Source organism: Xiphias gladius, chromosome 15 (genome assembly GCF_016859285.1).
Source record: "Xiphias gladius isolate SHS-SW01 ecotype Sanya breed wild chromosome 15, ASM1685928v1, whole genome shotgun sequence".
NCBI classification, from domain to species: Eukaryota; Metazoa; Chordata; class Actinopteri; order Istiophoriformes; family Xiphiidae; genus Xiphias; species Xiphias gladius.
The window spans coordinates 664,336-686,110 of NC_053414.1; the positions used below are offsets into that span (position 1 = coordinate 664,336).

General features: G+C 46.8%; 1 protein-coding gene across 1 annotated transcript; it reads right to left on the minus strand.

Annotated features, from left to right (window-relative positions):
• Positions 1-1,280: 1,280 nt before the first annotated feature.
• Positions 1,281-21,668, minus strand: nmnat2 (nicotinamide nucleotide adenylyltransferase 2). Its single transcript, XM_040147402.1, has 12 exons — positions 21,570-21,668; positions 19,085-19,308; positions 12,561-12,649; positions 9,907-9,974; positions 9,290-9,368; positions 8,730-8,856; positions 8,423-8,503; positions 7,431-7,475; positions 7,194-7,270; positions 4,882-4,983; positions 4,723-4,790; positions 1,281-2,668 (listed from the first exon to the last, which is right to left on the minus strand). The coding sequence occupies exons 2-12, from the start codon at positions 19,167-19,169 to the stop codon at positions 2,566-2,568; spliced, it is 924 nt and encodes a 307-aa protein (XP_040003336.1). The 5' UTR covers positions 19,170-19,308; positions 21,570-21,668; the 3' UTR covers positions 1,281-2,565.
• Positions 21,669-21,775: the final 107 nt, after the last annotated feature.

Consider the following 21,775-nt stretch of genomic DNA (forward strand, 5'->3'; position numbering starts at 1 on the left):
CACACACACACACACACACACACACACACACACACACACACACACACACACACACACACACCCCTAAATGCAGATATCACTGAAGACAAATGTACATTTCACATGGATGAGGCGCCGACCTTCGGTACGTACAGATCTGTACACTGACAGAGTGAATAGAAAACGGACAGACGTGGGCCATGAGGATCCCCACAGTATATTATATTTATATTTATAATACATTTATTTTTTGTGTTTTCTTTTTTTTTTGGCAAACACGACACCACAGATCATATTCTACCAAGTGATAAACATTCATGCCAGAACCAAACTGTCTAAGCATGCAGTCTAAGAAGAGCATGAGCAAATGAAGAGGAAAAAACAACCGTCTACACTCCACAACAACAACACCACTGCTGCTGAGGATTTGTTTTAGAAAAGTTCCCACCATCATCGTCATCGTCAGTGTCTGATTTAAGACAGCAGCGGACAAGTCTGGAGTCCAGTCTGTCTCTTCTACCATGTCCATGTTTAAATGTTTTAAAGTGTGTGTAGCCAGTTTAACCTATGGATAGGTTCGTTTCACCAGTCACTTAACCGCTAGCGGAGCCTGAAGCAGCTGTACTGTAGTTCTATATACGCTGAGCTCGGAGTTAGTACGCTGGTTCAAACTGTGGAATCGAACTATTTTTGACATGTCTACAGATGAGATTTTGGAGTATGATTCTCAGGCGGTAGCATAGCGTACTTTTTGCAACCATAGCTGACAATCTATACGTTAGATTCGCTTCAAACGTTGCACCAGAAGTGCAGAAAAGCTGCAGAAAAAAAATGGGCCTCATGCAAGATCATTTGTCCTAAAGGTACCCTGTAGAATTTACATTCAGTGTTTCTCACCAAAACTCATGGTGTATATCCTTGAGGTCTAAAAAACACTTACATTTCCTTCCTCACAAAACATTTGCAAAGCTGATTTTTTTAAATATTTTAAACCTGCAATAACCACAATACATGTCAGCTTTTCAGATGACATGTTGAACTTGTGATCAAACAGCTGCTTACTTCCACGTCCAATAGTTACAGACCAACATGATCCTTCATCTGGATCTGGTGTCTGTTTCCACCTGATGAATCTAAGTCCAGTACTCCCTCTCTTTTGGCTCTGGTTTTGGTCTCCACCAGCTCCTGAGGGAAACCTCTGGCCCTTCAGATGCTAAATGCTCCACCATGTCCATCAGCTGGTCTCTGACTGGGTCTGTCTGCTGTTTGCTGCTGAGCAGGTAGCGGACAGCGGCTTTTTACAGATGTTTCTCTGAAAACATCTGCCTGCTGCGGCTGAAAACGCTGCTGTGAGAGCGGTGAGAGTGAACCGGAGCCGTGAACAGATAAACAATGAGCGGAGACTCACTGTCCGCTAAAGTTACAATTGAAGTGATATTAACAATTATATTAGTAATTCCAGTCAAATTACAGTACAGACATTGTCAGCCAGTACAACTGCCATTCCAATGGTACCGGTGCTATTACAGAGACATACAGTAACTAAAACTTAAATTTCATATTTTTGGTAACAGTTATTTTGATTGAATAAATCATCAAGTCAAACACAACACACAGGCTGTGTGATATATACTCATTTAACTGACTTAATTTAAACAAGTGTTTCTTCCACTGCGAAGAAAGTCAGACTGTCTGTACGTGACTCGAACAACAGGACTGGACCAGGTGTGAAATTTGTGATACCTGGTAAAACTAGAATGGCAGTCAGTAGAGCTCATACCTCCGCCGAGGCCACATATTGACGAAATGTCCAAAAATGCCCTATCTGACAATGTTAAGGAAAGTTTTAAAAAATTCCTGGAGCTGCCCCTTCAACTGGATCCGTCCCAAAACTGAATGGGTTCGTCCCTGGCCCGTGGCCCATCCCTCCACCAAGTTCGGTGCAAATCGGTCCAGTAGTTTTTGTGTAACCCTGCTGACAAACAAACCGACAGACACGGGTGAAAACAACCTCCTCGAGGTAAATAAGTGGTGAAATCGACAAGTGCTCGTATCTCATTTTTACGTGGCGTCTGTACATTTGAGCTGGTCTTGCATGAAGCCCATTAACCTTGCTACAGAAGGAGAGTTTTGTCCCGCTAGAGCCATCGGCCATCGTTACACTGAGCACACCCGGCTGCGTCCACGCAGCCCCAAACTTTAATAAAGACAGAAACAGACAGAGTGACAAAACACTGCCGTCACCACCGCAGTGCAAAAATACTTCAATGACTCCTCCGCAGCCCTGAGGGGTTATCTCCAACACCCCCATCTCCTCCCAAAATACCCCACTCCGTCCCCCCACCCCGTCCCTGATGGTAATGTCACATGACACAGACAGAAGGAGGGACAGTAATGCTCCTGTTGGAAAGCGACAGCTCAAAGACGAGTATATGTTCGACACAGAAGACAGACAGTTAAGTTTTTGTTTGAGGGAGGGGGGGTTGTTTATAATTATATAGATGATGGTGGTTGTAGGTGGATTGGCCCCCACCCGCGCCCTCCCTCCTCACTCTCCCTGTTTTCATGCGGCTCAGGTTGTCGTCTCTATCCCGAGGCGGTGATGTACAGCTGACTCTGCAGGATGTAGTCGATGACGGGCTGACTCAGGTACTCCACAACATGACCGTCACCGTGCTGCAGGGCCAGTCTGGGGGGGGGTACAGGTCCGGTCAGTTCTTACATTTCCTACTTTACGTTTAATCTACTAAACTCTTCATCACTGTCCTATAAAAGCCATCTATCTCCAACAACAACTCTCCATGACCTAGAGAATACCGCCTAGTTTTCGGGTTTGCATGAAGCATTTTTCAGCTACAGGGTTTCTGCAGGTTCACTCAATAAAATTTGAATTTTTAAATACCGCATATAAAGCAATTTAATACCCAACCAATGGCATCGATTTATTTATCAAGTTCTCATTTTTATATCACATTTTTGTCACTAGTCTCCAGTGGTATTCCTGATAGTGTAAATAATGAATTACACCTTCAGGAATTATTGTCATATACAGGACCTGGATAAGCAGCAGACAATGGATGGATAAATGGAAGGCGGGATTAACCGATTAAAAAACAACCTTATGTATTTAAGATCCGCATATGAATTTTCTATAACATTAGAGGTCTGGAACAATAATATACTTGAGATTTTCCAGTCAGTTTTTACTAAACTCACACATGACAACATTTTATAAGTAATGTTACTGCCAATGGCAGGCTAGAAAAAAAGTATTAAAGACATAGGTAAATGAAATCTAAGTGTTTTTAACATCCGCAAAGGCCTTTTTTTTGAGGGAACTGAAATCTTGAACTTGAAAAGACCTGCAGAGTCCTTGACCTCACCCAGTGGGAGATTAAATGGCCGATAAAAGAACACGTAAACATTAGGTTTCTCTGAGAAAACATCAAAGTCACCAAATTTACCGATACACGGTTTTCACATCTCGATGAACTCATTTTATGAAACAGTCTAATGGACCCGTCACACCTTTTAAAACTAAAATTTCAGTGAGAAATAGATTCAGTTCAGCGAAATGGACACGATCAGTAGATCTGCTCGTAGCGACGTACTCTTACTCGGGTGAAGTGAATCTGTGCGAATCTTTTGTGCGAAGTTAAACATTGACACTTGAACCAGCGCTGCTGATGATCAGCCAAACATCTCCACCGCGCTGACCTTCGATGGTACGGAGAGCTGGACATTATTAGCTGTGTGTCACCATCCACTTTTACATAATGCTGCGCTGGAGTAAAGTCTCCCCCACAAAAGAGCCTGGGCGTCAGCAGGCCGGCCAGCCCGTAGAGCTGGTGTGACCGACCAGTGTTACTCGCCCCACGAGTCGTCACCATGTCACCAAGTTCTCAGCGCTGTGGAAAGTAGCGGATTCGTTCTCTGTTGATGGGGCTAAGCTATCAGTAGTCCCCGCTTTCAGTCCCTGATCTACACTAGGCGAAACACCAGGACCAGTCCCTGTACTGGACATGTTTGGCACGTTTCATAGAAATGGTGGCATCCATCTGAAACATCTGACCTTCCTCCTTTAGTTTAAGAATCAAATGATGATTGTCTGAGAGGTTTAAACCAATGGGTTAATGTATGATAGTGCATTAACTTGGGATGATGTGAAGCTGAGTCATGGTCTAGGCTGTGACTCCAGTTTTACGCCTCACGTTTCCCCCTCAGCCAGAACGACCCTCAGCATATATTCCCCGGTCCTACGGCCACTCGGCGCCAGATTGCTGTACTCTCCGGTCCGGTAGATTAAAGATAGAACTTTTTCTCCAGTTCTCTTTTCTCGTGTTAACATTTGTCTATCTGGGTCCAGGACCTCCATTCGCCTGCTCGCCTGCCAGGTTTCTGTGTGCCACACCCCGGACCCCCCCATCTACTCCATCTCCTCCATCTCCTGACTGCTGCATCGCCTGCTTCCGTCACGGCTCCCTCTCCACCTGCTACCATCCCTCTGCCCCACCATTCCCCGCTCCTCTTCCTGACCTCACCTCCGAGCTTAGAATAAACTCGCTTTTGTTGTTCCTGAACCCCGAGTTTTGTGTCCAGCGTGTGGGTTGCTTTGTCACTTGTGACAAGTTGCATCTTTCCCATCCTTTGTGCACTCAAACAACAGCAAATGCAACGCAAATTGAGTTTTCCGTGCACAAACACCCAACAGTAACAATGTCTAAGACTACGTTTATTCCCCACCTGCTCTTGGTTGAGCTGACGATGGACAGCGGGTGGTTCATCGCATCTTTCGCCACGATGATGTTGTCCTGAAACAGCACACGGAGATCCGACAATGAAAGAGGTCATTTCTCTCACATACAGGGTCAAATGTGGTGTCAGACGAGATTCAGCTCTGACCTTGTATTTGCGGAGAACAGATGAGTGATTCATGATCCTCTCTGTGTCGGCTCCGTCACGAGGAACCACCACGATCCCGAAATCCCCTACGATCACCTCCATCTGAAACCACAAGATCACGATCTTCAGCCGGTCCTCGGGTCGGTTTCACAACAGTCTAAACCAGCTGACTAACTCAGGGCGAATGTCAATTTGACATGAATTCTGTGACAAATAGAATATTCAGTGTTCTACAGATAATACTAGGTGTCGTACATGAGTTTACATCAGCAATTGAAACTGTATTTGCAGGAATAGCACAAAATTAACGCAGCCAGATAAAAACTTAATCACTCTTTGAACTTTTCTTCTCACATCAGCAGCACTTTCTGATTAGGCAACAATTACAAAGGGTTCCTGAGATCTAATCAATGGCTTTTATCAAGGGGTAATCAATTACTGATTCTCTGTAGATCAATTATAAGCCATTGATAAGCACAAGTTCTGGGTTGCCAGGTTTGGGAGAATCCTCCTCCGGCAGACACTTTCTCCTTATCTATGTAATTCTTTAGGGAAGCATGAGTAAATGATTTACTAAGCATTGGTACAGGTAGTGATCTCTACCCGTTGACACTTTCTAAATTCCGCCTTGTCAGAAAGTGTTACCCACACATCGAGTGAGTGACAGAAATATTGACACGGTTTCTTATATCACGGGAACTTTTCAGAAACTGTGAAACTGTGGATGTTTCCATGTTCACCGCTGCATCTTAGTTGTTGACACTGGAAAGTTTGCTGCAACTTTTCAGGAACATCAGTCCCTATCAGCCAATCGCAGGCTACAGGGGACGTCCAGGATTGATCTGCAAAATAGATTGGGGGTGAGCCAGTGTACTTTGTAATCAATCAGTAGCCTGTTGGCTCTTTGGGGACTGATGAATTTTTCATCCTTTGTTTCTTGTAATTCGTGTCTCTCGGGATCCACAGGAACCACACTGACAAATGAACAGCACTCAGCTGTTTGAATCCCTTAAATCCACACTGACAGCGAGCAGAGCTGCTCTAGATTAGGAACTAGTCCCTTTGCCTTCACTAGCCCTCATATACTAGTGTTTAACTTCACATGCACCTGAAGACTAGCCAGGGTATTCTGTTTTCCTTTGGAGCGAAGACCACGTATCCACAAGCTGCAGCCTCAGATCTTATTGCGTTTAGTCCTCACGGAAGATCTTTTGGCGTTGACCAGAGGTGATTCAGCCTTAATCTGCCCTCTACTGGATTAACTTTGGAATCCTCCAGGTTCCTATAGACTACGCAGTATGAGGGCAATGCCAAAGCCTCTGGTCTGTGAATAAACTTTGTTAAACTACAGTATATAAACTGTAGTTCAGCAGGCCTTCACAGCTTTAGCCCAACTGGGAAGGGCTGCATTGGCCAAAAATCCATTTGAACTTCAGCGTTTTCACCCAGTTGGAGATGCTGAAGAAAGCTACGGTGGCTTGTGGGAACATTTTTTGATAAATTCTTCTGTCAAAATAATAAGCTGTGACCTCAAATTTGGAGAATTTCCCTCAAATGACTAAATCTTGCACTTGTTCCCAAAGTGCTTTGATTTGAACCCTTGAATTTGAATCCTGACAGGTAGCATGCACTTGTTCACATGGTACAAAAGTACATTTACTCAACTACTACTGTAGTTAAGTACAGTTTTGAGGTACTTGTACTTTGAGTACTTTTATTTTCTGCTACTCTCTACTTCTACTCCACTGCAGTTCAGAGGGAAATATTGTTCCTTTTACTGCACGACATTTATTTGACGACTCTAGTTACTTTGCAGATTAAAAACACAAATTACAATCAACAAATAAATGATGATGAATTATTACGGGTGAAGATCAGACTTTATTGATCCCTGGGGGCAAAGTCACAAACTACCCAGCAGCAGGATATAAAGTCATTCAAATCAGCTCCATCTTAACAGAGATGAACACGTGAGTGGGTCAGTAATTAGAATCCAGTAATCTGAAATGGGCCACTCTATATTAGGAGTACTTTTACTTTTGGTACTTTAAGTATATTTTGATGCTGATACTTTTCTACTTGCTCTTGTGCTTCACTCAATCGAGCATCTTGACGCAGTGGTAATGCTACTTGTACTTCAGTAACAGATGCCAGTACCTATATAACGCCGCCTCTTACGGGTGTTAAAGAAATTTTTTGCAGGTGTTTCCTTTGTCAACAACATCGAAAATGACCTGTCGATCATTGTGACCAGGTAGGAGCCGAGGGGCGGGGCTACAGGGTGGGTGGGGGCGGGGCTACAGTGTGCTTACATCACTGTCCTTCCACAGGCCAGGGATGCAGAAGGACTCCAGGAGATCACTGCCACACAGGAGCAAGATGCGTAACTCTACAAACGACAAACAGGCAGGAGGAAAGAGACACGTCCTCAGTAAACAACACGTTTACTGGATACGAACAAACCAGAAGGAGCCGAGACACAGCAGGAAGGAAACCAGAGGACACGACACCGAGTCTGATCAGGGTCAGATGCTGAAGAGACCACTCACCGATCTCCTCGTATCTAATCGCAGTCCCCAGGTTGGCGTTTTCATCTGACAGAATGAAACAAACACACATGTAATTCAAGTAGGTTCAGTGTGTACAAGAAATGTATGGAGCCTGGAGTGTGCCAGAATCAACTGATCAGTTTTTAAAAGGTGTTACCAATCGATCGAGTAGATGATGTACGGATAAACTCAAAGTAAAGCTGTTGTGAATCGGCAGGAGTCTGGTCAATCATACATCCTGTTGCTGCTTTATTTTAATTGCAGGTCTGCTGACACATCGTGACAGACACAAACTGTAAATGTTAAAGCAGGAAACAAATAAACCGTGAGAGGGAATAGGATTGGCCGGAGTAAATTTAAGCCTTTTAAAACACTGTAAAAGCCTCTCACACTCCAAGCTCCATATAAATGCAGGGCAAAGAGACGGCACTAAAATAATACATGGTGCAGCATGGTCAATAATAACAACGCACAACAAGACGCCCCAGCACAGCAGCTACAGTACGTCTGAGCTCTCCTAACATACTGGATGCTGTTAACAGACACCCGCCAACCAATCAGAAACCAACACGTACCAGTATAACAACACTATACACATTCATGTATAGCGCACTCACTGATCGCAATGATGCCACTGGAATAAACCGACTTCGGTTGAAGATGAACCGAAAAGTGCTGTTACAAACTGTAGGTGTGACTGAGTCCTCAGGTCCTCAGACAGGGACAGGACAGGACTGCTGGTCTCTAGCTAACGCAGCTGCAGGGGGAACTCAGAATACTGGCTGATGGGTGGTGTCAACTCTCCCTCCATACCTCTGTTTGTGACGCTGATCAGTGTCAGTAAAGACGTGTTTGGGGTCAATTAGAAACAGTGTTTCCGTTACAGAGTTTGTCCACCAGAGACAAGTAGATTTTACACTGCAAGATGTCCCCGTGTCTACAGACGTGGGTCCTCGCCCTGTCCCGTTTCTGGTAGCGTCGTGTCCACTTACCGACGAAGGTGAAGCGATCGATGTTGGGGCGGACGCAGCAGATCCTCCCCAGACTCTCGCTGATCTTCCCCCACAGTTTGACTGAACAGAGAACCACACAAAGAAAGGAGTGGGGGGGGGGTTGGGTTCAGGCGCTCTCCCGTACACATCACGTTCATTGAGAAATATGAAAATTTACTGCATGGAGGCCTGTGCTCCCCCAGCAGCAGCAGCAGCAGCAGCAGCTCATTAGGAATCAGAGACTTTTTGTGGGTAATAATGTGTCTGTTTAGAGGAAAAAAATCGTAGTAGTTTGAGTTTGACTCACCGGCGGAGGGCTTGTGATTCATGTTGTTGTGGTTCTGGTAGATGGGTGGAGTCTGGTTCTGTGGCTGACCAATCACAGGAGTCGTGGACGGCGTGTTGACGTTGGAGAGAATACAGCCGGTGACCCTCTGAGGAAAAAACAAAGCAAGGACATGAACGGATGATCCTCAACACTGGTTCTCCAAGAAACTGCAGTTTTCCTCATCTGTCACAATCCCAGGAAAACCCAGAGAGGAGGGGAGTATGTTTTTACTTGATCAGGTTCAAGTGCTGTTTGTGAAGATTAAAGAAGGAAATGAAAGGCTTCGTTTCCTGTCTTGGCATTTAGTTAATTTTCCTATTTCCCAGACTCAACTTTCTTTAAGTGTGTCTCGTCTTTGTATTTTATTATGCTATTCAACTTTAATTTTAAGTTCCATTTTGCGTTGGGAAAAAAAACCAAAAAAATAAAATAAAATAAAATGTTCCTCCTGGCAAAGATTACTGCACCTACACTTGAGTCTTAAAGTCTTAACTCAAAGAATTTTTGGGACTAAGCCGACGGAGAGGACAAGTCCACACCTTCATCAGGTCGCGGTGATGCTCCAGCACGCTGCAGGTGGTCTGCCAGGTGTCCTGGTAACACTCCCAGGGGTCCACCCTGCAACACACCGACCCACACATCCAGGGGGGTCAGGATTAAAGGAGTGTTCAACACAAGTACTGTTTTCATTCACTAAGTAATTCCACTCACTTCTACGCTGCTGTTTTTAAGTCACTGTGAAGCAGTGAAACTAGTGCTTCCTGCTGATATTTCACATTAAAAGCCTGTTGGGACAGGGGAGCATTGTTTCATTTAAAGTCTACGAAAACTCGGTTTCAAATCTTAAATCTTTCTTGATAACATTGAATATTCACGACAAAATAAACAAGAATTAAAAGGTAAAACTAGGAAAGTAAACATTTTTTAGTCAATATTTTTTCATTTATTGACAGTTTAACAGTCCAAAACCCAACAACTCTCAGCGGATTTCCATTCAAATGTTGCTAAAATCTGACTGGTGCACAGAAGTATCTGACATTACCTCCATCCAACTGAGCTCGAAAAATGAGTGAATCTCTACCTCAGATAAAGGTGAGGTCAATAAAATGAGAGAAATTCCAGTCCAAGAGTCCCAGAAGGACCAGAGCGGTCTCACCTGATCCAGTCAGAGGACTGGACAGCCAACTGACACATGGTGAGACGATGTCTGCTGGACACCAGACCCTGCAGACACACGGAGGAAGACAGATACACAGTATAAATGACCACATCTGGACCGCGTGGTCAGCCGGCCCGAAACATCCAATCAGAGATCACAGAGAGTCTGAGGAGGCCGAACCAAGGTTTAATGTGCTGAAGAAGACACTCAACTGCCCCACGCTCCCAGTACTGCCAACAGAGGAAGACGTGGTCTGGGTCTCTGAGCAGATACTGAATCTCTCTATACTTTTTGTGGGTTAGTTTGTTTTTTTGGTGAATATTTGGACACGTGTGTTACGTGCAGATTTTTCCACTGCATGACAGAGTTTCAAACGACGGTCTGCTCAGGTACCTGAGTGTGTTCAGGCTGATTTTATCCTCATGTGTCTGTTTGTGCCGAACTCGCCCCACCGGGCGCTAATGTGAATGTGACCCTTGCTCATCCTCCCTGTTCAACAGGTGATACCTGATGGGTGTGCGGCTCTGTAGGGGAAATCTCTCTGGGGGAAATCCTCCCCTTCTCTTTCTCGCTGAGTTACAGTAGATGTTCGGGTCGATACCAGTCTCCTGTGAAGCTGCAGCCGGGCAGCTTAGCTTAGCATAAAGACTGGAAACAGGGGGCAACGGCTGGCCTGGTGGTGCACAGTCCCGCTAACGGGTTCACGTACTCCACTGACCCACCGGTCTAACGTACCGAGATGAGCAGCAGGGAACATGGACGTAGACGCTCCGAAGGTCTCTCTCTGAGGGGGGAGATGCACTCAACGCCTTCGTTAGACCTTGGCGACCCAGTGGCGCGAACGGATTTGTTGTGGAGTGGCGCGCTCCAGGGGTTTAGGACGCTCTTCTCTGTGGTACGAACAGAACCGACGAGTGGTCCAGACCCGAGACCGAGCGCCTTCAGGATTTAATTTGGAGTTTGAACACGAGACGGAAACAAACCTACTGCAGAACGAACAGTCTCTTCGCCACCTCGTCAACATGGCTGCCTTTGCAGCGAGAGGTGTTTTAGATTTGAGTGTTTTTATTGGCAGATGTCGCCACAGCAGCCCCGGGGTCTTCCTGCAGGTCTCCGCCCCGGACCGACCTCTCTCATAGCATCACCTGCTGCAGGCTGGAATACTCTCCGGTCCGTGTCCCCTTGACCTCCTGGCCTTAGAAGGACGTCTCGCAGCTCCGCCGTGTGAAGCCCACCTGTTTACTCTTTGTGTGACTTGTCTGTGGATGAAACGGAACCGGCAGCCTCGCATGGACGTTTCACTGACCGGTTCGCGAACGGGTGGTGTTCATTAGGCTGAAACGGGCGATTCGGGGCCAGTTCGTGCGGCGAAGAGAGTTCGCTGGGTCTGACTTGGAACAGTCGCGCGAACGGTCAGAATTTTATTCGACGGCGTTGTCGCACCGGAGCCCGGTGTGTTTGGCCTCTGTACGTGGCCGAATCAGACTGATGTGGACGCTGTAGGCTTGTCAGGGACGCGCAGTCTGGTCCAGAGCTCCGTGAGGAACCTCAGTCTGTAAGACTCTGCCGTATTTTAATAAATAGACGTGAATTTAACTGTTTGCGTCCTGCAAACTTCACGAATGCGCGAGTCCTGGTGTCGTGAAGGATGGACGCAACACTCCACGTCGCCAGTGCTCCGCCTCGTGGCCTACCGAGGAGGAGGCGCGCGTGACCGCTCACCCAGCGCGTGGTAGCGCGCTCGGGCAGCTGGCTAGCTAGCGGCTGTGCTAGCATAACTTGTTGCTAGCGTAACCGCCGCTGAGCGCTGCCGAGGCTGAGCCGGCCGTTGGGGGGCCTACCAGTGCGAAAGTATCCGGCAGAAGCGGGTGGATGTGCGGCTATTTTTATGGACGTCTTCCCTCTGTCCTCCGGGAGAAACCCGGTGTCCCCCCCCCCCGGTACGTTGACACTCAGCGATTCTTTGTGAAACACAGCGTTCGTATCCTTGAGGTCTGACAAACATGTTGAGTGCGTTTCCTCGCCCGTAAAACACCCGCAAAGGCCATTTTCAACATATCGTGAGTCGGCGTTTACGTCCGCGGTTACCTGCCGTCTCTCGGCACGATGCCGCCACCAGCCGTCAGTTGGTGGAACAGCAGGACCCTTTCAGGTAGGGACGTGTATTAGTTCGCGAAGACGGACAGGTGGACCAGTCATGTGTCTCCATCACGTCCTGATGGCGCCTGATATGTTAGGGGGGGTCACACGTGACGTGGAGAATCCGCACCACTAATAAACCATCAGCTGCATCGTGACACTAGAAATGAGCGGCAGAGGCTCCCGTTGAATTTCTGTAGCATCTATTATTCATGTTGTGTGTTTCTATAGCGGCAGAGCCAAAGTAGGACGAGAGCTTCATTAATTCCAGCAGGAATCCGAGTGGAAAACAACAACAGCAGCAGCAGCACAGAGCTGCAGCTGCGCGCAGTGCGACGTCATCTGTGGTTACTGATGGTGTTCAGCATATGAAACACACACACACACACACACACACACACACACACACACACACACACACACACACACACACACACACTGCTGCCGGAAAATCCTCATTAAGGAGCTCTGCAGTGATCTCTTTTTCTCGTGACGTCTCCGTCATTACTCACGGGTTTTCCGTAGGACTCGTGCACCGGTGAGATGATCCCTCCGATCACGATGAAACGCCCTGTTTTGTGCAGATATTCCCTGGCTTTTTCTGCAAACACACACACACACACAGAACAAAACAGTGTGAGAAACAAAGGCAAAGTGAGGGTAGAGCAGGAGCCTTGAGAACAGTAGAGTCCTGAGCAAACTTCACCCTCTGTCATTATATTAACTGTTGACTGCAACGATTGTATGGGACAGTAACCGGTGAGTAGGTGGGTGACATCTGTGCCGCACATCCCAGGTCCTGTGTTTACTCTGTATAACTCCATGTTTGTTCCTGTTTCATTGCCTTGTTTAAATGTAATGTGTGACTTGTTGATTCTTTGGGGTTTTTGTTTTTTTACAGGAACTCACAAGACTGGAAATCTATTTTCACAGATTTCCCTCAGACGTCAGAACGGGAACGGTTGGCGAAGGGCATGCTGGGAAACTAAGCTCTGCTCCTTTCCTGCAGGGTTCGAGACGTCAAAACGAGAAAAAATAAATTTTCAGTTTCAAACGTTTTGATTTTTTCTTTATTCTGAGATGAGATCCTCCAGTCGTTATCTAATCACACCAGCTTTCTAGATAAACATGAGCTACACAGAACCGGGCCTCCGGAGGGGACATGGAGGACGAGAAAGGGATCTACTTTAGCGGGACTGTGAGATCCTTTTCTCCCACGTCCTTTCCTTGGCTCCATAGGTTAAAGCCTGCCCAACAAGGTTTCATCTGATTTACAGTGATAACGATTTATGAGGCTGATTTAACATAAGTTCCTCACTAACACCATTTTGCTGACGATCCCTTAAAGGTGGTGATTTAGAAAATGTGACCAAATACATAGCAGGTCGTTTTACGGATGGAAAAAAAAAAAAAAAAAAGGTAATTTGACTCTGACATCTTCACCGATACTCATTTATCTGTGGTGGGATAAAATCAGCTGAGATTGGCTGAAATATGCAAAGGATCAGTTCAGCTTGAAGACTAATTCGTATTCTGAGGAAAATAACCGTCTGTAGGGCGTGACCTGGACTAAATGCTTCAGAGCCCAACGCCGTTAAGTCCCCCGAGATCACAGAACAGCTTCAGTTCAATGTGATTTCGAGTTCTGGAGCTGAACTGAGGCAGGTTCCGACCGGAGCTGAGTGTGGCAGAAAACCCTGCATTTTGTCTTCAGGCCATTACATTGACAGTCCGGTGAAGCCCCACAATACAGCAGTCACGTTCTCTGTTTTAGTGAGATGAGGAAAAAAGCGCCATTCAGCAGCTTAACGACTGTCAGCCGCTCTGGCTGCTTCTCCGGTCAACTCTTTTTAAACAGCCAACACTACGAAACAGTTTGCGACCGTGGCGACAGCGAAGGTGACCCGCTCTTTCGGCAGGAATGTGACTGGTGGGGAGTTTTTGTTTGACCTGTTGGCAAAGTTTCACTCTGCTGTGGCGATTTTTAGGAACCCTGAAGGAAAACGAAGTGAGAGCTGCTGCTGAAGCACGATGGCAGAGTTTGGCCCATTGCGGATATCTACTGAAAGTATTCACTTGACTCAAAACACGGGACAGTTCAGCACCGAGACACCGAGACATGAATCTAAAATGTCCCGTCGGTCTGTGGATTCATCAGTGGACGACCCGGACCTGCTGCAGAGACGGAGAGACCGTGGTCGGCTGCAAACAGACTGTAAATCATTTCAAGCTGGTCCAACCTCTAAACACAGGTTCCCCGGCTGCCTTAAAAACCTGAGTTAACTGAACTGAGGTTGAACAATCGGTTCAAAGTCGTCTCGTGAGGTTTGAAACCGGAAAACTTTCTGAGTTAAGTTCACTGGACTGGAGAAAAGAAGTGGAAAAAGCTAGAGATATTAAGTTGAATCTGTTGGGTCGTAATGTCGGGGCCTATTCAACAGCGTAAGAAAACCTGCTCCCAGTCACGCTGTTAAAAAATTCCACGTATGGGGGTCGGGACTGAATTCAACACCGAACTTCATCGTGGTTCGCTTTGGTAGTTGCTCTGAAAAGTAGTGAGGTGTATGGTCACACATGTAGAACTGAATGTATGTGTTTAAATAGAGGCCTGGGTCGAAGGTCCTCAGAAGGCGCCTCGCAGTCTGGAAAGGGAGGTAGTGCTAAAACCGTACGTTAGCGACGCGTTTCGGGAAGACGGCGGCCTTATTCAAGAGTCGGTGGCCGGGGCCGGTTTCCGGAGCGGTTCACCGGCTTCACACCCTCTCACGAGCAGACCTGCAGGTGCTCGACTTGACGCTGCTCTTCTTTGTAATAAACCTTTATGTGCCATCGAGACGGTGTCAGCGGAGTCTCCTTCGTCCTCTTCACATCATCATCACCATCGGATAAACTGCAGTGATTCTCAGGGGAAAGGATCTTGTTGAAACAGGCTTTAATCAGAAAATTCATCTGCAGAAATGTTCACTTCTTCTTCTTTGGTTATTTTTTTCGCACTCTCCACCAACAGTGATGAGATTTTGCTCTCCGGGCTTCTTATCCAAAGAAAAGGCAGTTTGGGATCAGCTGACCGTGGCAGAAGTCGGGGGGGACGGTGGCGGTTGTTGTTGTCTGAGTGAGAAGATGCTGTTTCCTGCCACTTGAATCTGACAGCGTTTGATGTTACAGGCCTCAGCCTGAGCCGATGACTCACTAAATAACACGATGACACACTCACGCTGCTGCCTCGCCTTCCATCTCCCACCGTCGGTAAACGGACACCGATCCCATTGGTCAGTTGCTCATTTCTGACTCCAGAAGAGAGAGCACAACTCTGACGCCGTTTTCTTTTTCCACCGCCTGAAACGACCTTCCGGGTTTTCCAGACGCAACAGAAACGGAAGCATAAGGATTTAGCTTCCTGCCAATTTCATCCTGGTGTGGAACCGCTTCGACTTTGAGAAGCGGACACGTGTTCTCCGAACAAACGCTTCTTTCATGCGACCAAAGAACTGAACTGAAAACTGGCGGTTAAACAAGACTATGACTCGAATAAGTGCCGAGGTTCATTGCTCTGCGGCATCGAAAGCACTGATTTAAAGGAGAATCGGAGCTGCTGCGCGCACGAATGAACTCAGTCTGGTCAGCGGTCGTGAAGGTTTGATGCTCTGGACCAAAGTGTTGGTTTGGCTGACCAACATCCTAACGCCCTCCTCCTGGTGTGGTCTGAAACACCAACCTTTCTCACCCAGCAGTGGCTTTTTACGGCTTTTTCTCTGAAAACAGCGGAGACTGAACCAGACCTGGAAAGGTGCCGTGAAACCAAAACTAGGTGCTAAAAGAGGCTAAAAAATATGGGCAGAAACACGTTTCACTCAAAAGTGAATTTGAATCCCGTATATTTGAATCAGAGTTGCTCAACTCCAATAACTGCATTGACAAACTGAATTTGCGTCACATATTTGAGTTTGAATAGTTGTGTTTAGTTTTCGGCGGGTCGAAGCAGGAATCTTTAGTGTTTCACGACTAAAGATGAACTAGAAAAAGCTTTCTCTGATCACAGTGGAAGTTTCCGCGGTCGTCTTTTTCTAGCTCCTGAATTCTCCTCCACGTCTTCGTCACCTCAGGTGGAACAGTTCTCAAAGAGGAGAGGCTGCATCGACAGCGAAAAGGACAGAGATGAAGCGGCAGAAGAGCTGGTGCTGAAATAGGGTCATGATGGGAATGTGGCCGCTGAGCTGCAGCTCAAACCGACCATCAGCATCAAAGAGGAAAGTCTGATCTGAACACAGCTCGTGTTCATGTGCTCAGCCCCAGCTCTCTATCCACAGCAGCTGGACAAAACAACAGGAAGACCTTACGGATCACAACATGACGAGCCCCTCTCAGGCCGTTAAGGATCATAATGAAATATCTTGCTCTTTGCTTTGAAGAGCTTGGAAGAAGCTCATCGATTTCAAACCTGTTGAATTTAGATGTCGTGAAAACACCAGAACCATGTCTGAAGGTTCAGGAGGGGTCAGCCGGACGCATTTCCAGCAGGTGGGACAACAGATGATCGGCGGCTGACCCCTTCACCCATACGCCAACACGAATCTCTCCTACACCCGATTGGATGACACACCCATCACTGGGCTGTCATTGGTCTTGGCTCCTGGTTTTTCCAACACCTGCTGTGTTCCAACTCCATGCCGATAGTTTACAGTACGTACTCTACACTAAGCAGCACGGTGTCCCGTGTTTAGCCTTAGTTGACATGAAGTCAGCGTCCTGTACCGTCCTGTACCGAGAGGAGATGATAACGTGCATCAAACAACGTCAGTTAACTCGACAAATGTCTTTCTGGAGATTTGATAGAATTCTTTCCGGCTGTGAGCAGCTCCCCCTCTCCCTACATGCACTGCCGGAGACATGTCGAGCACCAGTATTCTTCGTTTTCCTCCTTTTTCCAACAGTCTTCACGTGTCGTATGGAATCGGGACACAGTTGTGGTCAAATTTCTTTCAAACTGTCCGTCGAAACCAGATCTGACAGCTGTTAGTGGATTTCTGGGCTCTGAGGCAGGAAGTCACAGTGGTCTGATGGGTCGGTGCTCAAATCTCAGCAGACACGGTTACGTTTATTAATCTGTTTGCTTCGTTTATTACTCTGTGCGCCCTGAGCAGATTTTGAGATATAGGAGCTCTAGAACTTCTCACTTGCTTATTCCCGTTCTTTTACTTGCTGTGTTGTAAAACCTTTTGCTTTTTGCTCTTTGTTTTCTTATTCTTGCCTAAATTGGCTCCTCTACACTTTTCCTATCCTTTGAAATGTTGCGTTTTTGCCCGTTGCTCTCTGCTAAACACCTTCCACGGAAACAGCAACCGAGCGTTGAAATATTGTGCGTGCGGTGAAGAAATGTTGGAATCTTGAATCTTACGAAGTCACCAGCTGTGGCGACCACTCAGTAGCGACACCAGGAGTGTCGTTAACCAATGATGAAACGATGGGCTCTCTTTTCTCGTAACGTTCATTCTTGAAAATCTTCCACAGTGAAACACGTGATGCTCCCGTTAAGCAGTTCAAGGAGACTCATTGAACGCAAGATCTGAGTGGTGACTAGTTTGTCAAACAGTGACTGTGTGTTTTTGCAGATGTGCGGATGACTTTCATTTCCAGTTTCATTTACTACTATTTTATTGTTTTAGTTTCAGAGTCACGGTTTGTTGTCTATTATTGATCGGGTCTTCTTTCCTTTTCCCTCAGGAGAAAAGACTGAAATTGATTTTTATTTAAGCGGCTTTAAATCAGCTCAGTGCTGGCGTTTAGTTTGCGGAGTTGTTTTATTGTACGACTTTTAAGTTTTTCAGGTTGTAAAAACTCCGTATAATGTACAGAATAACATTAAGGATATCCCTTCATTAGTACCTTAATAGGACATCATTTTTAAATTTAGGTGGAAATTCCTGGGTTCACCCCACATTTGGGGTTAATTCTCAGGCGGAGAATAATTTCAAGGGTTTTACAGGATTATTTTCACAATTGAAAGAGGTTTTCGTGGGAAAACTCCATTTAAATTTCCAAACGGCTCGAGTGCCACGTCTTAATTTTTGGCCTTAGTTGAAAAACCCGCCTAAGGTATAAATTAAAGGGTGGTTTTCATGTTATGTGGTCACTTTCTAAGGATTTGACCTATTTGAAAAGCCCAGAAACGGTGCAGATAATCTAACTCGGTAAATGACAGTCCAATAGTTATCCTGTTGAAAAAGACTGAACGTTATTAGTGAGTAGATTAGTCACAGGTCCAGATAGAAATGAAGAGATTGCCTTTCGTACTGACTAGAGTGGATGACTACTGTCATGAGTTATTGTAAAGTCTTTTTTGAATACCACACAGGCAGGATACGACCAAAACATCTGTAGAAACATCTGTCATTACACATAAAACGCCGTGAACCCCGGGTTGTGGTTGTTTCGTAACATCATCAGCAGAAACCTTCATTTCTGCCTCTGAATAATTCATCTGCTGCTACCCTGCTTCCCCATTGTGCGGCCTGGTACCTGCTCTTTACTGACGCAGTCTCTTTAAAAACGCCGCCGAGCAAGGCGCTAGCTGCCGGAGCCGCGGCTGCCTGCGCACCGAGGCTTTCTGGTCCTTGGTTTGTTTTGCAGGACGTTTGTGCCCGTACGCTCCGGACCCCGGAGGATCCGCGTGGGGAGGTTTCATTTCTGGGCTGCGCCACACGCTGCCCGAGGCCTGCAGCGGTTGAACACGGGACATTCCCGTCTTTTGCTTCATCTAAACGGGTTCGGGCGGCGGTGACCCGGGTCCTGTGTTGTTCTTATTGTTTCACTACTTGTGGTTTGTGCGTATTGTCCTGATCCTCCTGTGGAGCCGTCGCCCATTTCAGCACCACCCCGCTGGACAGCGACGAGGCTCAACGCACCAAACCTCATTCGTATTTTGGTCATTTTTGTGCCCGGTTCAGATCGGCGTCGTTATTGTGAATATTTGAGGTGATCTCCATCCTCCAAAAACACACAGCCCTGCCCCCCGCCCCGTAACGGCGCAGATGCTCACCGAACATATGGATGTGTCCCTTGGTGATGGGGTTGAAGCTGCCGCAGGACAGCAGGATGACGTGGGTTTTGGTGGTTTCTGTCATGTTTTCCTCGGTTTTCCCGTGTCCCGGTCCGGTCCGGTGCCGGTCCTGTGCGGTTCTGCGTTGCCGGGTCGTCGGTTGTTTGAAGCAGGCGGCCGCCGCAGAGAGAGAGAGGCGAGGTTGGTGCGTCTGCGGCAGGATGCTGGAGGACGCAGCGTCAGTGTGTTAAAGAGGCACCCACACGGGAGACCGTGGAAGATTACTGCTGCGTTGAATCATACGACAGCATCACCCTCGTGCCCTGATTATGTGCAACGATCACCTCGGGCACGGCAGAGGGCGATCAGGCATCACTCGCGGCAGGCGTCGCGTATGTTAACAGAGAACGATACAGAGAGTAATCAAATGAGCTGCAGACGTTGGGATGGAGCCAGGGACCACGACTTTGTGTCGACATCCAGAAAACAACGTGTGTATCCAACCAGAGGGGGTGGAACTTTTTGATTGACTCCGTGAATTTCAATTAAGCAGCTGAAAGTCACCTGACCGACTGACTGATGTGTTGGACAACAACAACAACAACAACACAGTGAAAAGTATCTCATCCTCTGTATAGTGGAGTATAAAAGTACAAGTCCTCATTATCCCATCATTGAAAATGTACATGTTTTGTGATTTAGGCTCCTACATTATTGATATCATTACTACCGATGCATTAACTTGTAAGCAGCATTTTAATGTTACAGCTGACCCGAGTGAAACAGTTTCATCTGTAACGCTTCATCCTATTTTACAAACTGTTCAAATGTTAAATGCAAAGCTCTGAAAACGTGTAGTGAAATAAAAAGTGCATCATTTCCCCGTGAAATGGGGCGAAGAAGCATAGTAGCCCGAAATCAAATAAAGCACAGGTGAAGTCCAAATTGTACTTGGGTGAACACAGTTTGGACATAACGTCCAGCCGGTGTCTGATATCAGGCCTGTGACACGCGCTGCACCAGCGTGTCCCGGCTTCCTTCTCGGACTTTTCTCCGGCCTCTGAAGGAAACCGGATGCAAGTGGTCCTCGCGGGGACCGGTCACCTTTGGGGGTCGACACCTGAGTGAAAAATATCCATTCACGGGACTTCAGCGTAGAAAAAGCGGGAGATGCCCACTGATGACACCGTAGGGGTTCAGCAGCTCATCGTACCTCGAGGCCCTACACCTGACCAGGTCCTATTTTAAAAATTGGAAATGTAGGTTCTTGTTTTTTTAGATGAAAAACAACTGCGTAAAATAATGAGAATAATAACTGACGTACAAACCCGAGGGACAACCAGACTATCAACCATCAAATGCAGACATGAAAATACCAATAGCCCTGCTCGACGGCGTCCTCTGGCCGCAGGAAGCATCACAACTGTTTCACCAAATGCTGCGGCAGAAAATGTTGAATTCGAGTCCAATTAAAGGCGTTTAAAGAGTCCAGGAGTGAGTCTGGTCGGGCCCGTTCAAAGCGGCCGCTGGGGGGCGTCCCGGGGACCGAAAGCTGCATCTTTTGTTCCCGTTGATGGAGTTGAAATGAATTTGCTCTTAGACCATGTTGAGGATGTGGATTTGGTGCTGGTTGTGGTGCACGGGGAGCACACTGAACTCCATGCTGCTTTAAAAAGGCTGTATCAAACTCCCCAGTCTTGTCTAAGCAGGGATTTAACCTGTCCCTTGGTCTTCGTAACGAACTGCCAACTGTCCACCTGCAATTCCACTTGTTTCCCGTTTTTTTAATTGCGCTGCGTTCAAATCGGATTAATTACACATAATGAGATCACGACAAAACATTCAAAGAAATGGATGATGTTCACTCAACAATGTTACGAAGCAGAAAAAGAAGAAGCAAATGTTCACAGCTGATGGGATGCAAAAAGGGAATGTGTGACATTTTAATTGAAAACCACGTTCATCAACCAATTGATTAATGTTTTCAGCCCTAGGACGTTGAATCTAAAAACGCTGCCATTTCTAAAAACCTACCAACTCCTACTTTTTAAGCCTTTCTTGCCCTTTCAGCAGTTGTAGCTTTTTAAACTTCAAATTTCGCAGAAAAAGAAATTCTGAGAGACACGATTTCAGACGTCCTTCCTGACAGCTGTGGCCCTTTTTCTAATTACGGCTTTTGTCGTAGTAAGTCATAAATATTTAAATAACAAACCACGTCGCGGGAAGTCACAAACGGGGCACGGTGGGATTAACCTCCCGCGGGGCCCCGGGCCGTGTCGCGCGGTCACTGCGGCCCTTGAACTAGAGCAAGCGTTCAACGGAAAGGCTCAGAAGAAGCACAGGTCAAATCCAAATTGAACCTCGGTGAACGCAGTTTAGTACTTTCCGCCAGGGGAAGCGTGACGTCGCCTGACCACCACAACTTTTTCCGCTCCTCCGGGCGCTGCGGCCGCCGTGACTACGGCGTACTTTAAGAATCACTAACCTCCCCGCTGTTGCTCCTGCCCGTAGACTATTGACACTTCTTGACCCGCTGGTTCCACTGCCACCGGCTACACTAAGACCCCTACTGCGACCACCTAGGCAGGATTACCGCCTGATTACCGAAGAAAGAAAATGCCCCGGGGCTCCGGGGACTCGTCCTCTCATTCTTAATATTTCATCTATTATTTTTACCCCCCCTTCCCGTGT